The sequence below is a fragment of the Podarcis tiliguerta genome (assembly GCF_965153285.1).
Source record: "Podarcis tiliguerta genome assembly, chromosome: 5".
NCBI lineage: Eukaryota > Metazoa > Chordata > Lepidosauria > Squamata > Lacertidae > Podarcis > Podarcis tiliguerta.
In genome coordinates this window covers 95,808,334-95,830,680 of record NC_139538.1, presented here as the reverse complement: position 1 = coordinate 95,830,680, position 22,347 = coordinate 95,808,334, and the positions used below count along the sequence as shown (strand labels likewise).

At 42.0% G+C, this 22,347-nt stretch overlaps 1 protein-coding gene across 4 annotated transcripts in view; it reads left to right on the top strand.

Annotated features, from left to right (window-relative positions):
- The window catches only part of PHF21B (PHD finger protein 21B), a 184,369-nt gene that overhangs the window by 143,113 nt on the left and 18,909 nt on the right, over positions 1-22,347 (top strand). For all 4 annotated transcript variants that reach the window (XM_083440792.1, XM_083440794.1, XM_083440793.1 and 1 more), the window contains 4 exons: positions 3,439-3,531; positions 12,627-12,980; positions 15,412-15,534; positions 21,225-21,276. In XM_083440792.1, coding sequence (XP_083296918.1) covers positions 3,439-3,531; positions 12,627-12,980; positions 15,412-15,534; positions 21,225-21,276 — 622 coding nt within the window. The remainder of the gene's footprint in view (positions 1-3,438; positions 3,532-12,626; positions 12,981-15,411; positions 15,535-21,224; positions 21,277-22,347) is intronic.

Sequence of the window (22,347 nt, the reverse complement as noted above, 5' to 3'; positions counted from 1 at the left end):
AGGATCTGACTGGGGCTGGAGGCTCAGACTTTTTAGATGATGGCGCAGGCTCACCGTGTTAGGCTGCCATGATGGTGCTGTGTAGCCTTTTTCTATATGCATCCCAGGAATTCTTGGGACCAGTGACGATTGAGAGTATGCTTGTATGTGTGGATGAAAGTGTGTGGGTGTAGATTGATGGAGGTATGGATATAGCCCATGGGGCTCCCGTCATTCCTGACCATTGGCCATGCTGGCTCGGACTGAGGTCTCACCCTCTGATGGTTCCACTGCGGAAAAGGCATTTGGTTGATAAGAAGTTAGTTGCTTGATCTTTCTGATATATTTAGTGCACAAGGTACTGTGCAGGTAATGTTCAGTGTTATTGGTGTGTTCGATTTGCTTCTTTCATGATGTTATCGGAGTTCGCTGCCCAGCTCTCTCTGTTCTTTGCTATTAATAGTTTTATTGAGGTACTATTGGTTTTAAATGTGTTAGCTGTCTTGGACATTGCTTATGGAAGGGTGGGGTACAAATTGTTTAAATAATAAACAAGTAAAAAAGGGGGGACTGGAGGAGTTCAGTCACAACTACCCAAAAATCGACACACACAAATGCTGGGTGCTCACCTTCTCTCACCCCAGATGGTTCTCCTTTCATGCTGATTTTTTGCTGCTTCTCTGCCCTTCAAAGTATTATCAATCTGTTGTGTCTGTTTTGGACAAATGTAGGACTATAGCGCTTATTATGCCTGGGGTGGGGTGGGGATCAACCATAGTGGCACAAAAAAGAAATAAAGGTGATTTGGACTGTGCAGTCATGGTTAGCACTGCACACAGAAAAGGATTGAAAAAAGATTATATTTCAAATTTCAGCTTCAGAGTATATTTTCAGAGTACTTCAGTATAAAAATGGTGGCATCTTATCCCATAATTTTAGTTTTTAGTGTTGCATTCTGGGCAACTTCAATGCAATGTGGGAGTGCATTAATTCAGAGTTCTGGCCCTTTTGTCTCTACTCTTTTTCCTTTGACCCTACGTATTGAAGACTTTTGTTTCCTCAATAAAATAAAGTGAGTTAAGCTAACACGTTGCAGCAAAAACTGCTTTGAAATTCTTATGGGAGACTAACTGTATCTGCACTCCCTGTTCTTCATGTAAATAATTTATTTAGTGCTGCCAGAATGCTGACAAATGAATTATTTTGAAAGAAATATGAAAAAACTAAATCCCAGCACACAAACTAAATCTAGTTGGCCCAGAAAGCAGCAGCACAGCTTTTCTCTGGTACTAAATTTAAGGAACATCACAGCGACATTAGAGCTCTGTTAGGTATCAGTTGGGTTCCGTAAAACATTTAAAATACGGGTTTAAACCCAAAAAATAAACCCTAGACAACCTTGGAAATACCATAGGAAATGCCTCCTTTACACTTAAGTCTCACCCCTCCCTGAGTTGAGAGCCGTAAATGGACCTCTGAAGTAAGACCAGCTTGATACTCAGTCCAGTCCTAAATGGGGTCCACACCCCCCATGATATTATCTGCATCACCACCTACCTTTTCCCAAACTTACCTTGGTAGAGAATAAAACTAGAGAGGGCTTCAGAGCGCCACTCTTCTGTCAAGGTGTGAAGATTTTATTACATAGAATCCAGATACTGTAGCCAAATTAAGACAGGTAACATTAAAAATCAAGAGAACGTGGGATTTCCACTTTTGCAGCATTTCATTCTTTCAACGTGGGCTTGCATTGCCTTTGAAAAATTTAAACCATCAAGCTTTAATATTAAGAGGCTGATAAACATTAAGCATGTATCGTTCGGTACTAAAAATTTCATAACTGAAGAATACCATAATTTGTTTTCATTCTCCTGAGAGGCAGCTACAGTACTCTGAACTTCTTCAGGGAAATAAATCGACAGTGTTTTCTGAAAGCGTAGGTGACAGGACTAATGATAGCTTCATTGGAAAACACAGCCAGCACTCCTAGTCCACAGATACTAAGAGAAATGAACTTGGCAGTACAATGAAGCTGTCTGGCTGTTCCTCTCCCCTTTTTTATTATTTTTGGCCTCTGTGTGTGTGTTTAACAAACAAGCAAAGCTTTTCCTGTTTTATAGAGCTAACCCATGGATGCAACTCATGATCGAACAGTTTCTAGAGTTATGAGTTGTGCCAGATAAATGCAACATGGAATTGGGGAAAGGAGGCAACTGAAGAATAGAAAGAGGAGATTTGATACATTTCCTGCTTTTTATTAAAACTATTAAATATTGGTAATTTCTTCTTATTAGATGTGAAACAAGGAAAGGTGGTGTGTGTCTCTTAGAGTTGCAGCACACAAAATATTTCTTATGTGGATATCACTTTTGTGTTCTGTGACATTACATCAGGTGAATTAACACAAGTCTGTTATGTTGTACAGTGGTACCTCGGTTTACAAACTTAATTAGTTCCAGAAGTCCGTTCTTAAACCAAAACCGTTCTTAAACCGAGGCACACTTTCCCTAATGAGGCTTCCCGCCACCAGTGCCCTTCCACCATTTGGATTCCGTTCTTAGACCGAGGTAAAGTTCTCAAACCAAAACACTATTTCCGGTTTTGCGGAGTTTGTAAATGAAATTGTTCTTAAATCGGACTGTTCTTAAACCGAGGTACCACTGTATAAGAATACCACAGACACCCACAAAAAATCAGGATTTTCTCCTACAGTGAAACAGACTTATATGATGCTGTTCTTACGTGTTCAGTACACATATTTTCCTATGTGAAAATGATACACAAAAATTCATACTGTGTGAGGCAGACGTAAAAAAGATTAAGAATTCAAAATGCAGCATTCCAATGGAAGTAGTATTCATGTTTTTAAACTACAGTCTCTATCTGAAGGAATCCTTTAAAACATATGCAGTTCAGAAAACCATAAAGTTTGCCTTTCATTTGTCTAATCTGAATCAGCCCTTCTTCTAGGAAACTTATGGTGGCAGGCAGGGGGTTTATTCTTTTTTTGTCATGACATCACCAAGTGAAGCCTGTGGAGCTGGGCCTTTGGGCGGAGCCTTCTCAGTGATGGCACTCCAGCTGTGGAGGATCTTTGCCCCTGACTGGCACCAACTTCAATTAGTTTTCAGTGCCAGATAAAAAATGACATCTTCCTCCCGGCCTTTGGAAATGGAGGATGATTTAAAGAAGCCACTGTTAGCCACCTGGTTTGTCTTAGGAAAGAACAGAGGGAGAGAACTTAACACCGCCATGCTGGTTTCAGAATTAGAGAACTGTAGATGATAAGGGTGGAATATAATAAAATAAATATCCTTTTTATCTTCCCAACAACCCTATGAAGCAGGCTAGACCCTGAGCAGCGGTCGCTGGCCCAAAGCTGCAGTGAGGCGAAAACAGGTGTGCATGACAACTCTCTTTGGACCATTTCAAATCCTGAAATTTCATTTCTTCTGGCAGGCTTTGGGAACCATTGCAGCTGTGCCGATTACAGTTCCTCAGGTGAGCTCCTTGCAGAGGTTGGCAGGACAAAGACCAGCAATGCTACCTCAGGTAAAAATACTGTTTTCGTGAATTGTCTGCTTTTATTAATGGGCTGTGCGTTCTGATATTCAGAGAGTAGATCATTTGTTTAGGTACCAGCAAGTCAACCCACTTAATCGTCCTGGTGGCCATACACCCAAGGAAGCAAGCTGAAAACACAAGTAGTCCTAGCCAGTCCTGCATGTGCATAATCTCGAATAGTATTTCTGTGTGTGTGTATTAAAGCAAGAAAAGTTACTGAAAGCAAACAGGGGCTAACATCATCATCAACAACAAATGTACACAGCAGGCTAGTACAGTACAACGAAAATAGAAGACTGAGTATGCTTTTAAACACAGAATGAAATAAAACCCATTCATGCCATGGGTGGGGTGAATCTTAAAGAAGAATATCATTGATAAGCAGAGGGGGGTGGCAGACTGTTCTTCCTTATCGACGTATGTCATAAAATCAATCCAAACCTCTGCCAATCTTTTACATAGTCCCTTGGAATTATGTAACTGGTTGCTCAACTTTTCTAATAAAGTTCCCAAACTTTGGAATACTAAAAAGAAATACTGCTTCCTTTCGGATCTCTCCAGAAACGAGCCAATGCTAATAATATTCATCTGTCATTCTGGAGAGGGTTGGATTTAAGTGTGTGTGTGTGCCCCTGAAGAAAAATTGCTTGGTATGATTGTCAAGTATCTGAGAGGCCTGAGTCCAAGCCACTTGCCGGCTGAATGTGTCCATTGTTGGACTTGGGCCAGTAAGGTCTTTTGGTAAATCACTGCATTTTCCTAAACCTCTGGCGGTTGTAGAGTTGAGAATGGTCAGGCCTTTCTGACTGGAAAGCCATCACTTAAGCAGCAGTTCAGTTACTATTTAAGAGAAATGGCCTTACCTTTGCATGTTCTCTGTAATATGGTTGTGTGACCATGGCATCCACCTTTTCAGTAATGCCTGTGACCACTGGAGAAACACTATGTGCTTTTAATGCTCTGTATTGCTGCAGATGGGACGCGGGTGGCGCTGTGGGTTAAACCACAGAGCCTAGGACTTGCCAATCAGAAGGTCAGCGGTTTGAATCCCCACGACGGGGTGAGCTCCCGTTGCTCGGTCCCTGCTCCTGGCAACCTAGCAGTTCGAAAGCACATCAGAGTGCAAGTAGATAAATAGGTACCACTCCGGCGGGAAGGTAAACAGCGTTTCCGTGCGCTGCTCTGGTTCGCCAGAAGAGGCTTAGTCATGCTGGCCACATGACCCGGAAGCTGTACGCCGGCTCCCTCAGCCAGTAAAGCGAGATAAGCACCGCAACCCCAGAGTCGGGCACGACTGGACCTAATGGTCAGGGACCTTTACCTATCGCTGCAGAGGCAGCAGCCGTCTGGGTTTTTGGTGCTTCTTTTTCTGACCTCCTCGCCTCTCCTGGGATAGTCAGGGATAGTCAGACAAGACAACAAAGAGGGGAGGAAAGCCTGAAGTGTTTCATGAGGACTCATCCTGAAGCATGCAGGTTCAATGGCAGTTCCTTTTGGGAGGTAGGGAGCCTACCCCAGGAGGATTTTCAGACCCCTTTGCCACGCTTACCTGAAAATGATGCAGTTTGCCCTATGCAAAGCCATGGAGATTCACGGCCAAGGGCCTCTGCCTCATTCTGGGCTGCAGGGGAAGTTTGGGTGCATCTCTCCACACATGGCAGGAATGTAGCTCACAACTGTCAGCATAGGCTCCCCACAATTTCAAAAATGGTGGTTAGTGGTTGAGTGATGATCAGCGCATGGCAGGCTTTAGCATCGTTTCTCAACCTGTGAGTTGTGACCTGCAAGAGAGTGACTGGCTTTATAAATAAACCCAAATATTAATCCCTTAACTGCTATGTTTGTTTGTTTGTTTGTTTGTTTGTAAACTCACACCCATCATGCAGGTCTATAAGCAGCTCACTTTAATAAAATATTGCAGAAATTTAAAACATAAATTAAAGCTACAAAATTTAGAATCTCAAGAATGTAAAAGAAGAAGAATCAGTTGGTTCTGAAAACACCTTTGGTGGAGTTTTACTAGTATTCTGCTAGCCATTTCTGCATTTATAGTTCCACTGCCACTCTTAAAACCGTGGCCACTTTTTTAGCAACTTGTGCAAATACACTGAAGGTTCAGCATAGGATCAACTCCCTAATAGCACCTTAGTTAGCAATAGCAAGGATTGTCAGAAGGAAATGTGGGTTGCAATTAAGGTTCAGTCTTTAGAGGAGGCTGTAAGATCTTCTGTAACAATTAGTTTTGGGTCGTAGAGCCTGTTTGTATGATAACGAGCAATTCCTTTTCATAAGATGTGAAGGGAAAATATTGTGGCTAATTAGATTCCTGTCATAACATTCGAGAGTCATACAAGAGGTACATTCTTTTAACATTCAGTTAGAAGTTTTGCGCTTGAATTCAAAAGCCTTGTGTCTGGACCCTTTGCAGCAATCTGAGACATCTGCATCAGTGGTTATAAGAAGCCGGACTATTTCAGTTGTAGTGCCCTTCCTATGAGTTGCCTTGCTTAGAAAATTTCACATAGGCATTTCTTAGGAGTCTTTTGAGTAATTTGTAAAAATCAACCTCTTTAGAAAAGCTTTTATATCTTTGAGGACAGTGGATGACGCTGATATTGATGTTACCTGGCTTTTTGGTTCTTACCTTGTTCTGTAGGTGTGATGTTTTGCTCTAATGTGTAGATTAAGCATGCTCACCCCCATGAGAATATATAATAGGCTGATTTTGAAAAGATAGACATTCTAATGTAAATAGACGTTGTGATAAACCATGGCTTACCACGCATAAATGGATCTCATCCACTTTGTTCTTCCCTGATAGATCTGGGGTGAAACAAACCACAATGCCTGATTTAGTGCTAATAAATCATGATATGTACCCAAGTTTGTACGTTCATGGTTTGATCATGGTTTGTTTGAGTAAAACAAATCACAGTCTGTGGTTTAGACATTTGTACTGCTGAGTGCAGGATCATGGTTTCATTCCTATGCATGCTAGAAGCCCAGACAGGTAGATTCACATAAAACCATTAACTATAGTTTACTGTGATCTGTGAATTGAGCCAATTCTCTGCAGCTATACAGCACATGCCCCTCCATAGAAACAAACAAACAAACAAACAAAACAAACAAACAAAAGCTCAGTTTAGGAAAGCTCTGCTTCGAATGTGCTCTTTCCTGCTGGGCATCAAAATATAGATATTGTTGAGATTTTGATTATTTTCAGCTTCTGAGGCATCAAAACAAATTGAGCTACAACATACTATGTTTGAAATCATTATATACATAAATTCAATACAGGTTTGACATCTGTCATATACTAATGAAATGATACTTTGCTTTCTCCAGAAAAGGAAAACCCACACTAATTGCATTATGTTCATCCGTTGTAAGAACACATTTCTATTTATTGCTGTCCCTTCTCTCCCAATCCTTATGATGCCCTCCTGGGTATATACAGTGGCGGAGCTTCATGCTCCAGAACCAGGGGCGGAGAGAAGGCGGGGACGGGGCTGGCATGCGTCCTGGGGGTGCAACACGTCACTCAAAGGGGCGTGTGCATGTCCTGGGGGCGTGGCGCGCTGACTGTGGGGGCTGGGCGTCCAGCATGGGGGGGGGGAGCCGCGACGGAACCCCACTGGGATCATGCTGCCAGGGGTGAGGTGCTCCCCCGCCCCCATCTTCCTCCACCACTGGGTATATAGGGTGCCACTTACCATATATACTCGAGTATAAGCCAACCCGAATATAAGCCGAGGCACCTAATTTTAGCACAAAAAACTGGGAAAACTTATTGACTCGAGTCTAAGCTGGTTCACCACACCACAAACCTGGTGGCGGCGGCAACGGCACAGGAAGAACAAGCAGCCCGAAAGGGCTTCTTTCTCGGTGCTCGTCCCTCCGCCGCTCACAAGAGCAGGTATAGGAGCCGTGGTTGGGAGAGGCGCAGCGCAGCAAGGGCCAGGTGGCGGCGGAGGGACGAGCGGCAAAAAAGGGCTGCTTTCAGGTCACTCGTCCCTCCACCACCACCGCCTGCCTCACTCTAGTATAAGCCACGGGGGGCTTTTTCAGCATAAAAATGTGCTGAAAAAGTTGACTTATATTCGAGTACATATGGTAATTTGTGTTACCTATGGGGCCTTTTCCAATAGGAAGGAAGAAGGATTCTAATTTTGCAGTGATGTTAGGAGGGAATCAGTGTGCAAACCCAAGGGCTCTTCATTTAATGCCCATCTGTGATTTGGCATCACATCTAAACTCAGCCTGAAAGTTGATGTTAGTAAGAAGCATTTAATAATATGAGAGGTTACCATATAACACAATTTTATCTAGGAATAACCTAGATTGCCAACTTTCTGTTATCGAAGTGTTTTGGACTTCTGCATGTTGCTGTAGATACAAGCTCTCTTGGTGTGTAAGGAATATTTGTCTGACCCTTAATTGTTGCAAATAATTTGTTCCAGGAATGGTAATGGTTGGTGCTATGTACTTAACCTGTACTTTGTATTTTATCATCATCTAGCACATTTTTGCAGTATATACTGCTTAGCATTTTTTCTGTATTTTTTTTAAAATAAAAACTCTAATCCTTTAATTGTCTGTTTTAATGCTTAATGTTTTGCTGGAGAATGTTGAGATTAAAGCAGTGTGTGGGATAATGGTTTCTTGTTCTATGTTCTGTCAGGGGTTCATTTCTTGTGGCTTGTAGGCAACTGTTTAATTGTGTCTTTAACTTGTGCATTGGGCACAGTTAGAAAGGCAGTATTATTTTTTATTTGTAAAAATGAATTAACTTCCACATTAAGTTGGTTTGAGATTAGGTTAGGGCAGAAGCCTGTGAGGGCTACGTAATTCTGCTGAGTTATCACAAGGGGGCAGAAAAGACCCAGTGTTGCCTTTGCTTAATCCTTCATTTTGAATAAGAACACTTAATTTGGCATTGTTTAACCCTGGTATGAAATCATTCTATGTGAATTTAGTATACAGTGGCACATGGTGAAATGCTGTGCATTTAAACAGGCTACAACAAAAGTAACTTTAAGTCAAACCTAATTGCAACGCTCACAGTGCTTTGCTATAAATGCAGCTTAATGCAGAATTAATTGTTCTATTATCTCTAATGGAATTTTAAATTCATACTATGCTGCACCGAGGCAAGGAAGTCAAAGGTTGAGGCTTCCATGCTGACCACTGAGGGCAGGATTTGATTGTTTTGCACATTCCTGATATGCCACATATAAACTGAACTCTGCCTTTGCTCTGCACTCAGCCAAGATTTTTTGCCATCAATTTTTATTATTTATATAGTGCTGCTTTAAGAGAGTTTCACAAGCAGAAAAGACAGGCTCTTATCTCCAGGGATCTTGGAATCTACATGTTGGCAGTAGGGAAGACAGTCAAGCGAAGGAAGAGCAGAAAGGTGCAGAGGTTTGAGGAGGGAGTCTTATTTATTAAAAGGGCAACAGGAGAGAATAAGAAAAGTCATTTAAAAGAGGAGCTGTCTGGTGGCTGTAGAACTGTATGAGACAAAGTCGCAGTGGATGTAGTCTACCTTGATTTCAGCAAGGCATTTGACAAGGTGCCCCATGATATTCTTGTAAAGAAGCTGGTAAAATGCGGTCTTGACTATGCTACCACTCAGTGGATTTGTAACTGGCTGACTGACCGGACCCAAAGGGTGCTCATCAATGGTTCCTCTTCATCCTGGAGAAGAGTGACTAGTGGGGTGCCACAGGGTTCTGTCTTGGGCCCGGTCTTATTCAACATCTTTATCAACGACTTGGATGATGGACTCAAGGGCATCCTGATCAAATTTGCAGATGACACCAAACTGGGAGGGGTGGCTAACACCCCAGAAGACAGGATCACACTTCAAAACGACCTTGACAGATTAGAGAACTGGGCCAAAACAAACAAGATGAATTTTAACAGGGAGAAATGTAAAGTATTGCACTTGGGCAAAAAAAATGAGAGGCACAAATACAAGATGGGTGACACCTGGCTTGAGAGCAGTACATGTGAAAAGGATCTAGGAGTCTTGGTTGACCACAAACTTAACATGAGCCAACAGTGTGATGCGGCAGCTAAAAAAGCCAATGCAATTCTGGGCTGCATCAATAGGAGTATAGCATCTAGATCAAGGGAAGTTATAGTGCCACTGTATTCTGCTCTGGTCAGACCTCACCTGGAGTACTGTGTCCAGTTCTGGGCACCACAGTTCAAGAAGGACACTGACAAACTAGAACGTGTACAGAGGAGGGCAACCAAAATGGTCAAAGGCCTGGAAACGATGCCTTATGAGGATCGGCTAAGGGAGCTGGGCATGTTTAGCCTGGAGAAGAGGAGGTTAAGGGGTGATATGATAGCCATGTTCAAATATATAAAAGGATGTCACATAGAGGAGGGAGAAAGGTTGTTTTCTGCTGCTCCAGAGAAGCGGACACGGAGCAATGGATACAAACTACAAGAAAGAAGATTCCACCTAAACATTAGGAAGAACTTCCTGACAGTAAGAGCTGTTCGACAGTGGAATTTGCTGCCAAGGAGTGTGGTGGAGTCTCCTTCTTTGGAGGTCTTTAAGCAGAGGCTTGACAACCATATGTCAGGAGTGCTCTGATGGTGTTTCCTGCTTGGCAGGGGGTTGGACTCGATGACCCTTGTGGTCTCTTCCAACTCTATGATTCTATGATTCTATGAAAGTTGAGAGCACGGACATAGTGGGAGATAAAATAGGGAAAACTGTGGCAAGAACTTTGGTGGTAAGGATAACACAAAATTAATAAAGAATGACAGCCCGTGGATGCCACCATCTTTTTATTTTTACCATGCCAAAGCCGTTTTTGGGCAATGGGCCACTGAAATCACCTACCTGCTGTTGTGCTAGGCCACTGCGAAAAGGCCCTCCAGCTGCATGGTGGCCTGGAACATCATCTTTTGCTTATTTTCTTCAAGCTTCAGCAGCTGAAAGCTGCTTTTGCTTGCTGAAATTCAAAGCCTTTGGGGTAATGACACGGACAGCTGTTTTCAATACCAGATTATTGGGAAATGACAGGGCTGAGAGCTTTATTCCCAAAGAATGGGAGTGCAAGAACTGACAAGTGCAATATGGCAGCTGGAATGGAAGGAATAGAAGTTGAGCTAACTATGTAACACATTAAATTATTTATGCTTAATCTTGAGGCGATGCTTAACACATTGTTAATTTAGAGCCATGTTGACAGGATGGCATTAATTACACCAGTAGAAGGTATCATATCATCAGAATGCTATCCTTGGAGACCGTCACTTTAATGTCTCATTTGTAGAATGCAGGCTGCTGCTGCGGCTGCTTGGCACATTCTCAAAATTTGGTAAAGTCTCCCCCCCCCCCCCTTTCTGGAAAGCCATCTTGCATTAAAGACTCCTAACTCCAGCATTCTCAGAAGTGGCTTGTAACTTGCAACAAATAAAAAGTGAAATCTAGCACCCATTTACTGCACTTCAAACCGAAGCAATTGGCTGTTTGTCATAAACTCATAACATGCACAAAGGAAATATCTTTGCTTAGTATCCTTCAAGGCTTGAGACTTATGGCTTAACAGGTGGGAGAAATCCTGCAGCTGATTTGCACATTCGTGAGGATCAAGTTTTAAATTCATTCCTAGACCATATAACTTTTAAGTGGCAGGGATGGGATACAATGTCTGGATGCTTCCCCAGGTGGAAAAATCTCAATGCATTAGCAGAACTTATCAGTGAGATAAATGCAATCTTCTCTTAGATATGTTGGTTTTCTGTGGGCAAGGAAACTCTCCCCCTCCCCCCAGTGAGGAACATTCAAATTGCTTGTAGGTCAAGGCAAGGAGCAGAATTGGTGCTTTCAGGAGCAATGCAAACTCAAGATCTGATGGGATGAGCAGAGTTTGGAATAGGTGTATTTCTGGCTGAGCATGGGGTCAGCCAGGGCCACGCCAGCTGAAGTCACTCATCCCGGCTCAGCCAGAGATACACTGGCATATCTCCTCCATCCCAGCTCAGCAGGAGCTCATCCCGCTGAGCCAAGGTTGGGGTAAGTCATGGACAGGGAGTAGTCCAGTATAGTAGAGGGGGTGGGAAAGCTATTCTAAACTCTGTTCAGCTTAGTCATATGACCAGTGAACACAGCAGAAATTGCACTGGCAGAAAGGGTGCTGTAAGTCAAACTATTTCAAAGGCTTGTTTTCCCTCTACCAGATTTTTTTTGGGGGGGGCTCAGCCAGCAGTACCCCTGCTTCTGAACGGAACTTGGGACAGGGGTAGATTATGCCAGAATAATTTGTCCCATCGTTTGGATTGCTGTGCCCGTGAGCGATTGGAGAGGATACTGCCTGAACCATAATCTTTAAAAACCAAACTGAATGTGACACAGAGTTCCCTGTCTTGCTTAGCTTTAGTGAGATTGCTGTGGTCAATAATAGCAGCTCCTAGGTGGGTGGGTGACTTGTTATTATTAAAATTTCTATATTGCCCTTCATCCGAAGATCACAGGACAATTTACAATATAAAAACACAAAAATACACACTGTAATAGCAAAAACAAACATAGGTTTAAAAGGCTCTTCTCCCAGGCCTTTGGCTAATAAAACAATATTTTCGTCTGGCACCTAAAGCTATGTAATGAAGGCACCAGGTGAGACTCCCTGGGAAGAGAGTCCCACAAGCAGAGTGCCAGTGCAGAAGAGGTCTGTTCTCATTGTGTTGCCACCCTTGCAGAGGAGGCACATGAAGAAGGGCCTCAGATGATGATTGCAGGGGCCAGGTCAGTTCATATGGGGAAAGGCAGTCCTTGACATATTGCGGTCTTCAGCCGTTTAAGATTTTACCTGTCAAAACCAGCGCTTTGAATTGGGCCCGGAAACTATTTGGTAGGAGAAAAGCACAGTTGAAAGGGATTAAGCACTCCTCCCCAATTTCACTTCCTGAATCAAAGTAGCAACTCTATGCTGCTGCTTTGAAATTAAAAACAACCACAACCACTGCCATGGGCCCAGATCACCTGCACTATCTCTGGTTTTCTTCCCTATTCTTTTAAAACTGAATTGCACATTGTCTTTTCTTCCCTGCAGGTTAGGCCAAAGACCCTGATTCCAGACAGCCTCCCTATATCTCCATGCAGAGACCAACCTTCCAAACAACCTTCTGCGTTCCAAAAGGCAACTGTAGTCAGCATCAAAAACCCCACACCCGCCCTTCCCACTGCCAATAATACTGTTAGCCATGTACAGACACCCAACAGCCAATCACAAAGTGTCACTGAGTCTACAACAACTGTGTCAGCGCCCCTGAGCACCACAGGTGTGGCCTATGCCATCATCTCCACATCCCCCAACAGTGCGGCTCCTATTAACACCAGTGCCACGGTTTCAGTGGTCAATGACGGCATTAAAGTGCAACCACTCCTCATCAGCGCTGACAGCAAGGTAAGTTTCATTATTGAACTGCCGTTTTTATTGCAGGTTTACTAATAAATTTAGCTGCGTTTCAAAAACTATGCCGTTTCCACACCACTCTTCTAGTGAAAGTAGAGGAAGCTGTGTGAACTCTTCAGGAAACACATGGAAAATAATAGCTAATTAAATTATCCATGTACTTGTGCAGGATTGGATGTTTGTTTGGGAGACAAGATGATAGAAATATCAGAGACCAGCTCCATAGCTATCGGCTTGGCTATTTGGTTCAAATGTATAGGGTGTTATGCTGCTTTGTGGGCATGGTTCTCCTCCTGGGGTCGTCAGCTCAAAATGCTGCATGCACAATAGGCAGAATTCTTCCCGGGGTCTAGATACTAAACTTAGCCATTGCATCTCTTGTGCATCATCCTTAGTCCTTCTGTAGCTCCCTTACTTTATGTACCATATATTCCCTAATGACCTTAACTGCTATAATGTTTCTTCAGAGCTCACCATCTGAGTAACTCAGTTTTGTGTCAGTTTTCCAACACAAATGTGCCTTTCTCAAGCATTTTTCTCACCTCACCTTCCTTTTAGGTTTCTCTTTCTCAATACCCTTCCTTCAGCCCATGGTTTCATTCTTGCAATCTGGCTTCAGTATTCACCTTTCCCTTTGTGAAGTTTAATTTCAGCTAGTCTGACAACTTTCCTTTCTGCATTTTAAGCTGGCTGCAAAGTATTTAGTTCTCTGAGCAGCGGAACATGCTGTACCTCAACATCAGCTCAGTCAGTCAGTTGCACAATGTAGATTAATATATATATATAACAACAGCATCTTTTTACACAAATTTCCCTTTGGTTGTTAACATAGAAAGTCAAACTTTTTAAATCAAACAATTAATTACTTCAGTATAATGGTTGATTTTCAACTTTATACTCCTGAAGGCAGCATCAAGTAAAAGTTTAAACCAGTGAAATCAAGTAAAACTATACAACAGTAAAACAATAACAGTTTCTATATTTCCCTCCAAGGGAATAGTGGCTGATTACCAGTGAGTGAAAATATTGTTCTGCCCTGTGGTGGGACCCCATAATCAGGCCTCCTCAATAAACCTTAGTTCTCTGACAGGTCCACATGGGTATATCCAAGACCCATGCCATTTAAGTGGAAGCCACTGCAACTCTGAGTGCCTCACTAGACAACCACCAGACCAACTTGTTCTACATCTGAGTTGTCTTTGAGTGCAAACCCACAATGTACACATTACAGTAGACAAGTCAAGAAGCTACCAAAGCAGCAAGGTCCTTCTCATCAGTGTGTGTGTAACTGACATGCCAGCCAAAGTTGATGACACACACTCTTGGTCATAGGCACTACATGAGCTGGCTCCTAAGCTCTGCATCTTGGGTGACTTCCAGTGATGCCCATCCACTTGTTGAATGGCAACTGGCTCAGTCAATGGAACTTCCATTCGCTCTCCTTCCCTGTCCTGCCTCCTTCCCTATGTGCCTCCAAAATTTTATCCAGAAGGTCTCTTAATTCTCCACAACGGATTTTGGAAGTGTTTGGGGAGCTGGAGGAGGGTGGAGAGCAACGAGAAGCCCACTTGTAGCTTCATGCTACATTGGCTCTCAACCCTTGTTTTCCATGTGGAATATGATGACATGTAGCCATCGTGTAAACATAGAATGTGTTCCACCTTTGCTAGATGGAGGCAGGGTTTGGGTTGCTTTTTTCACCCTCATCTAGTCCATTACTGACTGTTGCACTGGTGTCTGGTGGAAAGGAAAAACAGAGCAAAGTCCCGTCTTCCTGTTGACACCCACCTCATCACTCTAGATGACCTCTCTTAGCAGTTTTTTCATACTTGGTATAGAAAGTCCTGTTAATGCTAGAGGAGTAATAATTGTCTTTCTCAAACACAGAGATAAATTTGCACTCTAGCAAGACTTGCTTCTGAGTAAACAAGCAAAGGATAAGCTGAAATTGTGTTGTTGTGGACCATGCCATGGAATTGTGTTATTGTGGACCAGAACATAATTAGTAGGCTAGCAAAAGAGGGACCTGAGAGAGATTGAGATGCTAGATTTAAAAAGGAAACTATTCTACCATTTCCTTTGGGAATATTAAAAATCAGGCTGGAGGTCCCAGTTTTGACAACTTCTGTGTTGCGGGGAGACCCCGTGGACCACAATTCTGAGACATGCCAAGCGATTGAATCAACTAGGTGTAAGTGAACAGTCTCTGAGAACGGTGCCTCTTTCGTTTATAATATTTGTAAAGATTCTGACAAGAGAGTCTCAAGATCGTAATATGCCAGCTGTATGATTTTATTGTCTCTGCAAGAAAGCAGTTGACAAAGGAGCCCTTTATTTGAAGATTCTGTTTCTCTGTTTGAAAAATTGAATCCCTTTCAGAGTGTGGAGCAATCTTCTTTTCATTCACCCATTTGTTTTGCAGGTCATCATCATTCAGCCTCAAGTTCAAACCCAAACAGAGAATAAAGTGGAGACAAAGAAAACTCCTGAAGAGTCACCTCAGGGACCCCCTGCTACCAAAAAGAAAAAAGAGGAAAGTCCAGAGGTTAACAAAATCTTATTTTCTTTATAAACGTGATATTTCATATACATAGAGACGCTCACAGAACGTCTCCTCAGTCCAAAGGTTAAGCTGCCGCTTTTAGAGCATACAGTCCCTTATTTACTGACTGCAACATGCTTGCCTTAGTTTTATTTATACCTTTTGCAAAATACAGTTTGTTACAAAACCCACAAAATATGCCCAGAGCAGTTTGTCCTTACTAGCCTTAGTTCAGTGTTATAGTTCTGTGTTTTAACAAAGTAATGAAAGTGCCCGTTTCATCTGTGTTTATTTACATATTTGTGTAAAACACATTTTTAAAATCCAGTGTGATTAACAACAACAATAATAATATTCAAATAATTTGTAAAATCAACCTAAAACATGAATACAATAACATCTACAGAACCAGAATAATGTATTAATAATTGGAAAAAGTTTGGGCAAGCAAGTATGTTTTTAGCCAGTGCCTAAAATTAATGACGTTTCTTCTAACCTCATTTTGGAGGGGCGGCTGTTTTGCAAGCCAGGTGTCTCCACAGAAAAGGTCTTCTGGGTAGCAACCCAGGAACTGCAAGAGAGGACCTCTCTTGAAGACCTTAGTGCGTGGGCCTGTACAGGGACTTTTAAGGAGGAGAATTGGCTACAAAAAAGAATAAGCCATCAGTTTCGCCTTACTGCATGACAAATGGTTTGTGTCACACTCTTATCGTTATAAGAAGCAATGGGAAGCAAGTGCAAGGATAAATGCGCTTCTTTTTCATTGTTCACTGAGAATTTTCTGTAATATTGATTATTTGCAAGCCATCTAGATGGATAAGACAAGGTTCAATTAATAGCTTGCAAATGCGGAGAGGGGGGTAGGACTTGATTATTAATATAATAATAATATCAAGCTTTAAGTGGCGCTTTAGATCAGAGATGCGAAACCTGTGACTCCCCACCCCATGCCAGGTGTTGCCAAACTGCAGTTCCCCTCATTCCTGATCATTGGCCAGACTAAGTGGGGCTGATGGGAGTTGGAGTCCAACAACATTTTGATGGCCACAGGTTCCCCATGCCTGCTTCCTCTGATGCAGCCAATGTGGTTGCATACATACAGACCTGGTGTTAGAACTATTAATGCCACTTCAGTTTCCCTGCAAGACGTTCCATACACCTGATTTTTAGTGTAGAGGTCGCTGCAAGCCAATAAGCTTGTGGCAAAACAACTCGCCTGCTCTTAGAAAACAGACCTGTAGAACTTCTTGGAAATAATACTTTTAAAATTACAGGTAGTAAATAGTAAAATGGGACCTAATGCTATGAGATATGCAAGAGCATTTCAGAGTAGGAGATAATAGAATTGTACCCAATTGTCATTACTCAAGTTGAATAATATTAATAGCTGTCTTTGGAACATTGCCTAGACAGAACAGACTTGTGCTCATTTTTTCCTCTGTCAGCAAAAAAATACTTTACACATAAGACTTGTCCATAAAATTGGGACGACTGCATTTGTTGTCCAACACCAACAATTTATTCTTATTTTTTTCATGGAACAGTAACAGCAGAAATGACTATAATACAGGATTTATTGCTTACCGTCTTGGGTAACTCTTTGTTCTTTATGTTCTTCTGATGGCAGTGGTGGCTGACCTGTGACCCTGCCCATGGCGTTGGCCTGCAGCGCTCATAATTCCTGACCATTGGCCCTGCTGGCTGATGGGAGTTGGACTAAAACAACATCTGAAGGGGCCACAGGTTAGCCACCCTGGTCTTGTGGATTGTAAACTCTGCTCTATTATTTTTCATTATTAATAAAAATTCTTAATAGATGATGCTCAGCACTGCATGAGCAGACACCGGGGCGATCATAGAATTGTAGAGTTGGAAGGGACCCTGAGGGTCATCTAGTCCAGCCCCCTGCAATGTAGGACTTTCAACTCAAGCATCCATGACAGATGACCATCCAACCTTTGCTTAAAAATCTCCAAGATCCAAGGGAGCTCTTAATGTGAAAAGTTTTCCTGCAACAGAACTTCCCTTTCCTCTCTGCCACCTCCCCAGATTTGCTGCAGAGGGTCCCCCAGCTCTCTGGAGTAGTTTTTTGGGGGGCATGTGGGGAGGCTGCAGGGTAGAGAAGGGGAAGTTGAGTTCCACCGTCAGACAACCACAGTAAAGTATTACCCAGTGTTTATCTAGAGCTTTATGGCTGTTCAAAACACTTCATTTAGTCCTCAAAGCAACCTTCCTTCAGATGATTGCCTGCCTTTCTTACAGGCACAACCTTGCTGTTTCAGCACTTCTTCCAGTTTTTACGTAGCCATTCACTGTAGATTTATACCTCTTATAGGGTACTGACACTGTTGCTGTTTTGAATGGCGCATCACTGGGCCCCTTCTCAGCTGCTTCATTAAAGTAAAATATTGCATTTGGTGAAGAGTTATCAAATATAAAAGAGCACACGAAAGGACATGCCTCACATAAAAGAAACGTGACTCACTTAATTTAAGTCCATTAGATGTGTCCATTAGATGAGGATCAGCCTTGATCCTCAGTGCACACTGGTTCAGAGCCTCAACACCTCTTTTTTCTGCCCACAGCAGCTATTTTTTGCTGGCATCCAAGGCACTTTTATCCATATCTGAATACTAGCACCTCACTTTTTCAAAAAACCAAAAATGCACTGCTTATATATCATTTCCCCTTGAGTTGATGTCAAATTCTACTTACTTATGTATTTCAAAATGAACTGCCCCCAATATATTCTGTTACATGGTTGCTTATCCGAACATTATAAATCTCCAAGTCTTGAGCTTTGATTTCCTGTTATTTCTGTAAACAAAGCCACTGGGGGCTGAGTTGTGTGGCTGTTCCTCTTGGAAGAACTGGTTGTGTTAGAGAGATACAAGTTGTTCAGTGTGGGAGACCAGAGGATTTGCCTAGTAGTTATGCAATCGTGGTATAAATGGAGCCTAAACAAACACAGCCAACCTACCCATCACATGTTGCCATAACAATGCTCATCTTCACCCACCTTTCTGAAAATCAGCCTTCCCCCCTCATTGTAGTTTAAGTAAGTAAACCATTTCCCTCATATTTGCCTTTGTGTTTTTGATCCCTAGACCCCTTCAGTTCATTCACTCGCATCAGGTATGAGATGTATTTTTCACTGAGATGCCATTCTTTTTTGTGTGGATCACCAGTCTGTGTTGTTTTAATGGTCATTTTAAAGAATACATATTTTCTGGCCTTGCATGAAATAGCATTCCAGGGTGTGGTTGGGAGACACAATTGGAGATTAAGAAGGTATTTTAATATCAGTTTTATTTTCAAATTAGTTTTTTATTCCTTTCTGCATATTAGAGTAGAACTGATGACTTAACAGGAACAGTTCTGCTAGAAGAACCGTGTGGTTATCAGGCAGTGCAGACTTGGGGCGTAAGCATGAGGTCTGCTTCTGTCTTGCTTTCTTTGTGCACTAAAGAAAAAGTATGTATTATAAGGCTCTGGGTTAATTTATTTTGTTCTTTGAGTAAGCTTTAGTTGATTAACATGCATTTATGCAATTAGTGTAATTAGAACTAACTGTGTAATTAGTGTAAATGCATGTAACGACAACTAGAACATATAATTACAACGTGAAATGTTGTTGTCTTTTTTTAAAAAAAAATCCTTATTGAACTATGCAAAGAGAGAAGTACTGCAGATTCCTTAAGGCATTTATTGATATATTTAGTATGAACAGAATTCAGAAATATAGATCAAGAAAGCTTGGCATTCAAAAGCAAAAGAATAGGTAAGCAGTAACCTTGTTTGAAAACAGCAAAGCAGCTAATGTAGGAGTTTGAGTTGGATTTGGAGGAAGACGGTGGATCCAGGGGCTGCTAAGGCAGCCGCCCAGGGACTGTGGTATTGCAGCCAAAGTGCTAGGTGATCCTTTAATTGGTGTAATGAATGACATTTTTCTTTAATTAGGTTGTTAAGTCTTCCTTTCCCCTTGAGTAGTGGAGGGCTAGGTGCAGACAGCAGGCTGGCTCCTCTTTGGTCATCCTTGAGAAAGATGGGACAGGCATGTTGGGTCTGCTGCCCCTCCATCAAGCAAAGAAAGTGCACAGGTGGTGCTTCCTTTTGCCCCTGACTTGCAGAATCAGGTCAGGGGCAAAACCCTCACCACAAAAGACAGAGGCAGGCGGACACTCTGCCAAGTCTCAGCTTTACACCCACCTGAGTTTTCTGTTGTGCTAATGCCTTCCATAGAAAAATCCTTACTCATCTCACTTTATTAAAGGCATGGTGACTTGATGCAGTCAATACAGAGAGGCAGTTCTTTGGGCAATGCATGTTTGCAGAAATAGATTTTCCAGAAAGTTGGTTCAAGGCAGCAAATGTTCAGATTTTGCCATGGTTATCACACCATCCTGAGACTCTTGATTTTTGCAAAAAAAAGGAAAAGAAAAAAAGTCATAGCTCTTCACACATTAATCCATAGTCCAGAACCACAGGGTATGTTCTACTGAGTCACTGAGTGCAGCTTACAATTGTTTCTCCATCTGCATTAGATGGCTGGATCAATAGGTTGGTTGCCCCTAACCAGCTGCACATTTTGCTTTATAGCTTTAATTTTAGGAGGGTTAGAGACTCATTCCTCCCGCCGCCCCCAAAATGAAAGCTCAGAATCCAGGGGTCTTGCAAGAACATTAGCACCTACCTCTCAGTGACCTCAGCCACCATCTTCTTTCCCCCTCACGGACCAGTTTGTGGCTAGTCACCAGTGTTGGAACTGGTGCTTATTCAATGTACTCTGGACATAGAACCAATTTCTTTGGTATACCTTCATATGAGACGTGAGCTGTAATGTCCAAAGGCAGCAAGTCAAGTTCTTGCTTTCTGAGAAGGCTCATGTTGAACTTCACCAAAACTGCTTGTCAATTATCCAGTGATATAAATGTCTAGACTCAGATTTTCATATTCCATTCTGCAATAGAGAATATTTAAAACGAGTCTTGCTAGGGTTGCCATATGTCCTTTTCTTCATGGGTAGAGTCGTCATAGCGATCCACAGTTAAAAGTAAAAATCAGCAAATGTGTCTTCTTTTTTGCTTTTCAAAATATGGCAACCCAACAGCTGGTGGTTGGGGTGAGGTCAGATTTTTGAATGCTTCTCTTAAATAAAAATCTCTCCACACTTAATTCAACAGGCAGCAGGTTATGCTTCAGCTTTTCTCCCTGACGTGCCAGTCTTTCATGTTTCTTCATGGGGTTTTTTTTTGGAGGGGAGGGTTAGAATTGTCACTCCTCACATCCGCTCTGAAGCAGTTACATTCCATTTGACTACTTCATTCTGTTACACGTGTAGACCAGACTCTGTCCACTGTACTTGGGATCAGACAGAGAGTTTGTTTTCCATACTGCTCACTTTTAAACATAGAAGCAGGAAACCAATGAAACCATATGCACAAATGCAGTACAGTACAAATCAAGCTTTCGCAAAAACAAAACTCTGGCCCATCTGCCCATGTTTGACACTGCTTTGAGGAATTCATCTGAACGTAGATGTTGTGGTATTTTTTATAGAGGACTGAAGGTCCTGAGTTATTGAAGAGTTCATGCTGTTAGTCTTCAAATGGAGGAATTTGTAACGCCCTACGGTGCAACGGGAGTTCTTTCAGCTGTAATCAAAGTAATGTATTTTTTTATTTCTTCTCTAGAAAATTGCCTTTATGGTAGCATTAGGCCTGGTTACGACAGAATACTTGGAAGGTAAGAACACTTTTATTACTACAAAAATGTTTTCTGTTTTGGGGGGAAAGCAGCTTCTCAATGAAGGTTGGAAACTTGGACTCTTTATTATTAAAATTGGGGGGGGGGGGAGAGACTGGTCCTCATGACGTAAACTATTGTGTGTTCTTTGCCAGCTGAAGATCTTGCTCTGATGTTCAGTAATGTAGCTTACATATACCAACAAAATGCCATGACTGGAATGTGTAGAGTATACTGCAAAGAGCTACAGCCAAGATATACTGTATAACAAATCCAAGATGGCATTCAATGTGACTGATGTTTTTTTTAAAAAATAAATAGCATCCATGTGTATCAGTCAAGATCAAGACTGTTGTAAAGGGGGCTTAATCCTTTCCCCTCATACCATGATTTCAATGATACTCACTTCTCAAAGCTTCATCGGGACCATGACACAAGAGGAATGGGGTGACCATTGTGATCTCGTCCCATGCTGGTGATTAAACATCCACCTCTGTCACATACTCAGCATATTGTGTAACTTCTCTTTTAAAATATCACTTAAATTTTCTAGAATGCGGAGAAGCTGGGGTAATAGAGCACTTCAGAATGCAATCATGTCCTTTGTGAGGATCCCCTCCTATTGGTCTTGCTGTTTGTTTGTTTGTTTGTTTGTTTGTTTGTTTTCCTCAGAAAGGCTCAGAACTTTATAGCTGCATTTTTGAAAATGATTTCATGCCATGATGAATGGAAATCTAAAAGCAGTTTACAGAAAGTTCTAAGTCATCAGCATCCCTAATCCTTTAATGGCAAGAGATTGAAATGGAACTTACAGAGCAACAGTTTTACCAAGAGGCTTGCGTAATACAAATTGTGTAGATAATAATCCCACAACTTGCCCGTCTAATCTTTTTTTATGTCAGGAAAGTAAGAGTAATAATTTAAAGCTTGAGCACCTCTGAATAATATCACTGACTATTGCTACATTGAAAATACCAGCAATCATCCAGGACGATTTTTCTCTTCTGTCAGTAGTTTATTAAGATGTTTCAGTATCAATAAATAGGAATGGGAATGGATATGGATTATAAA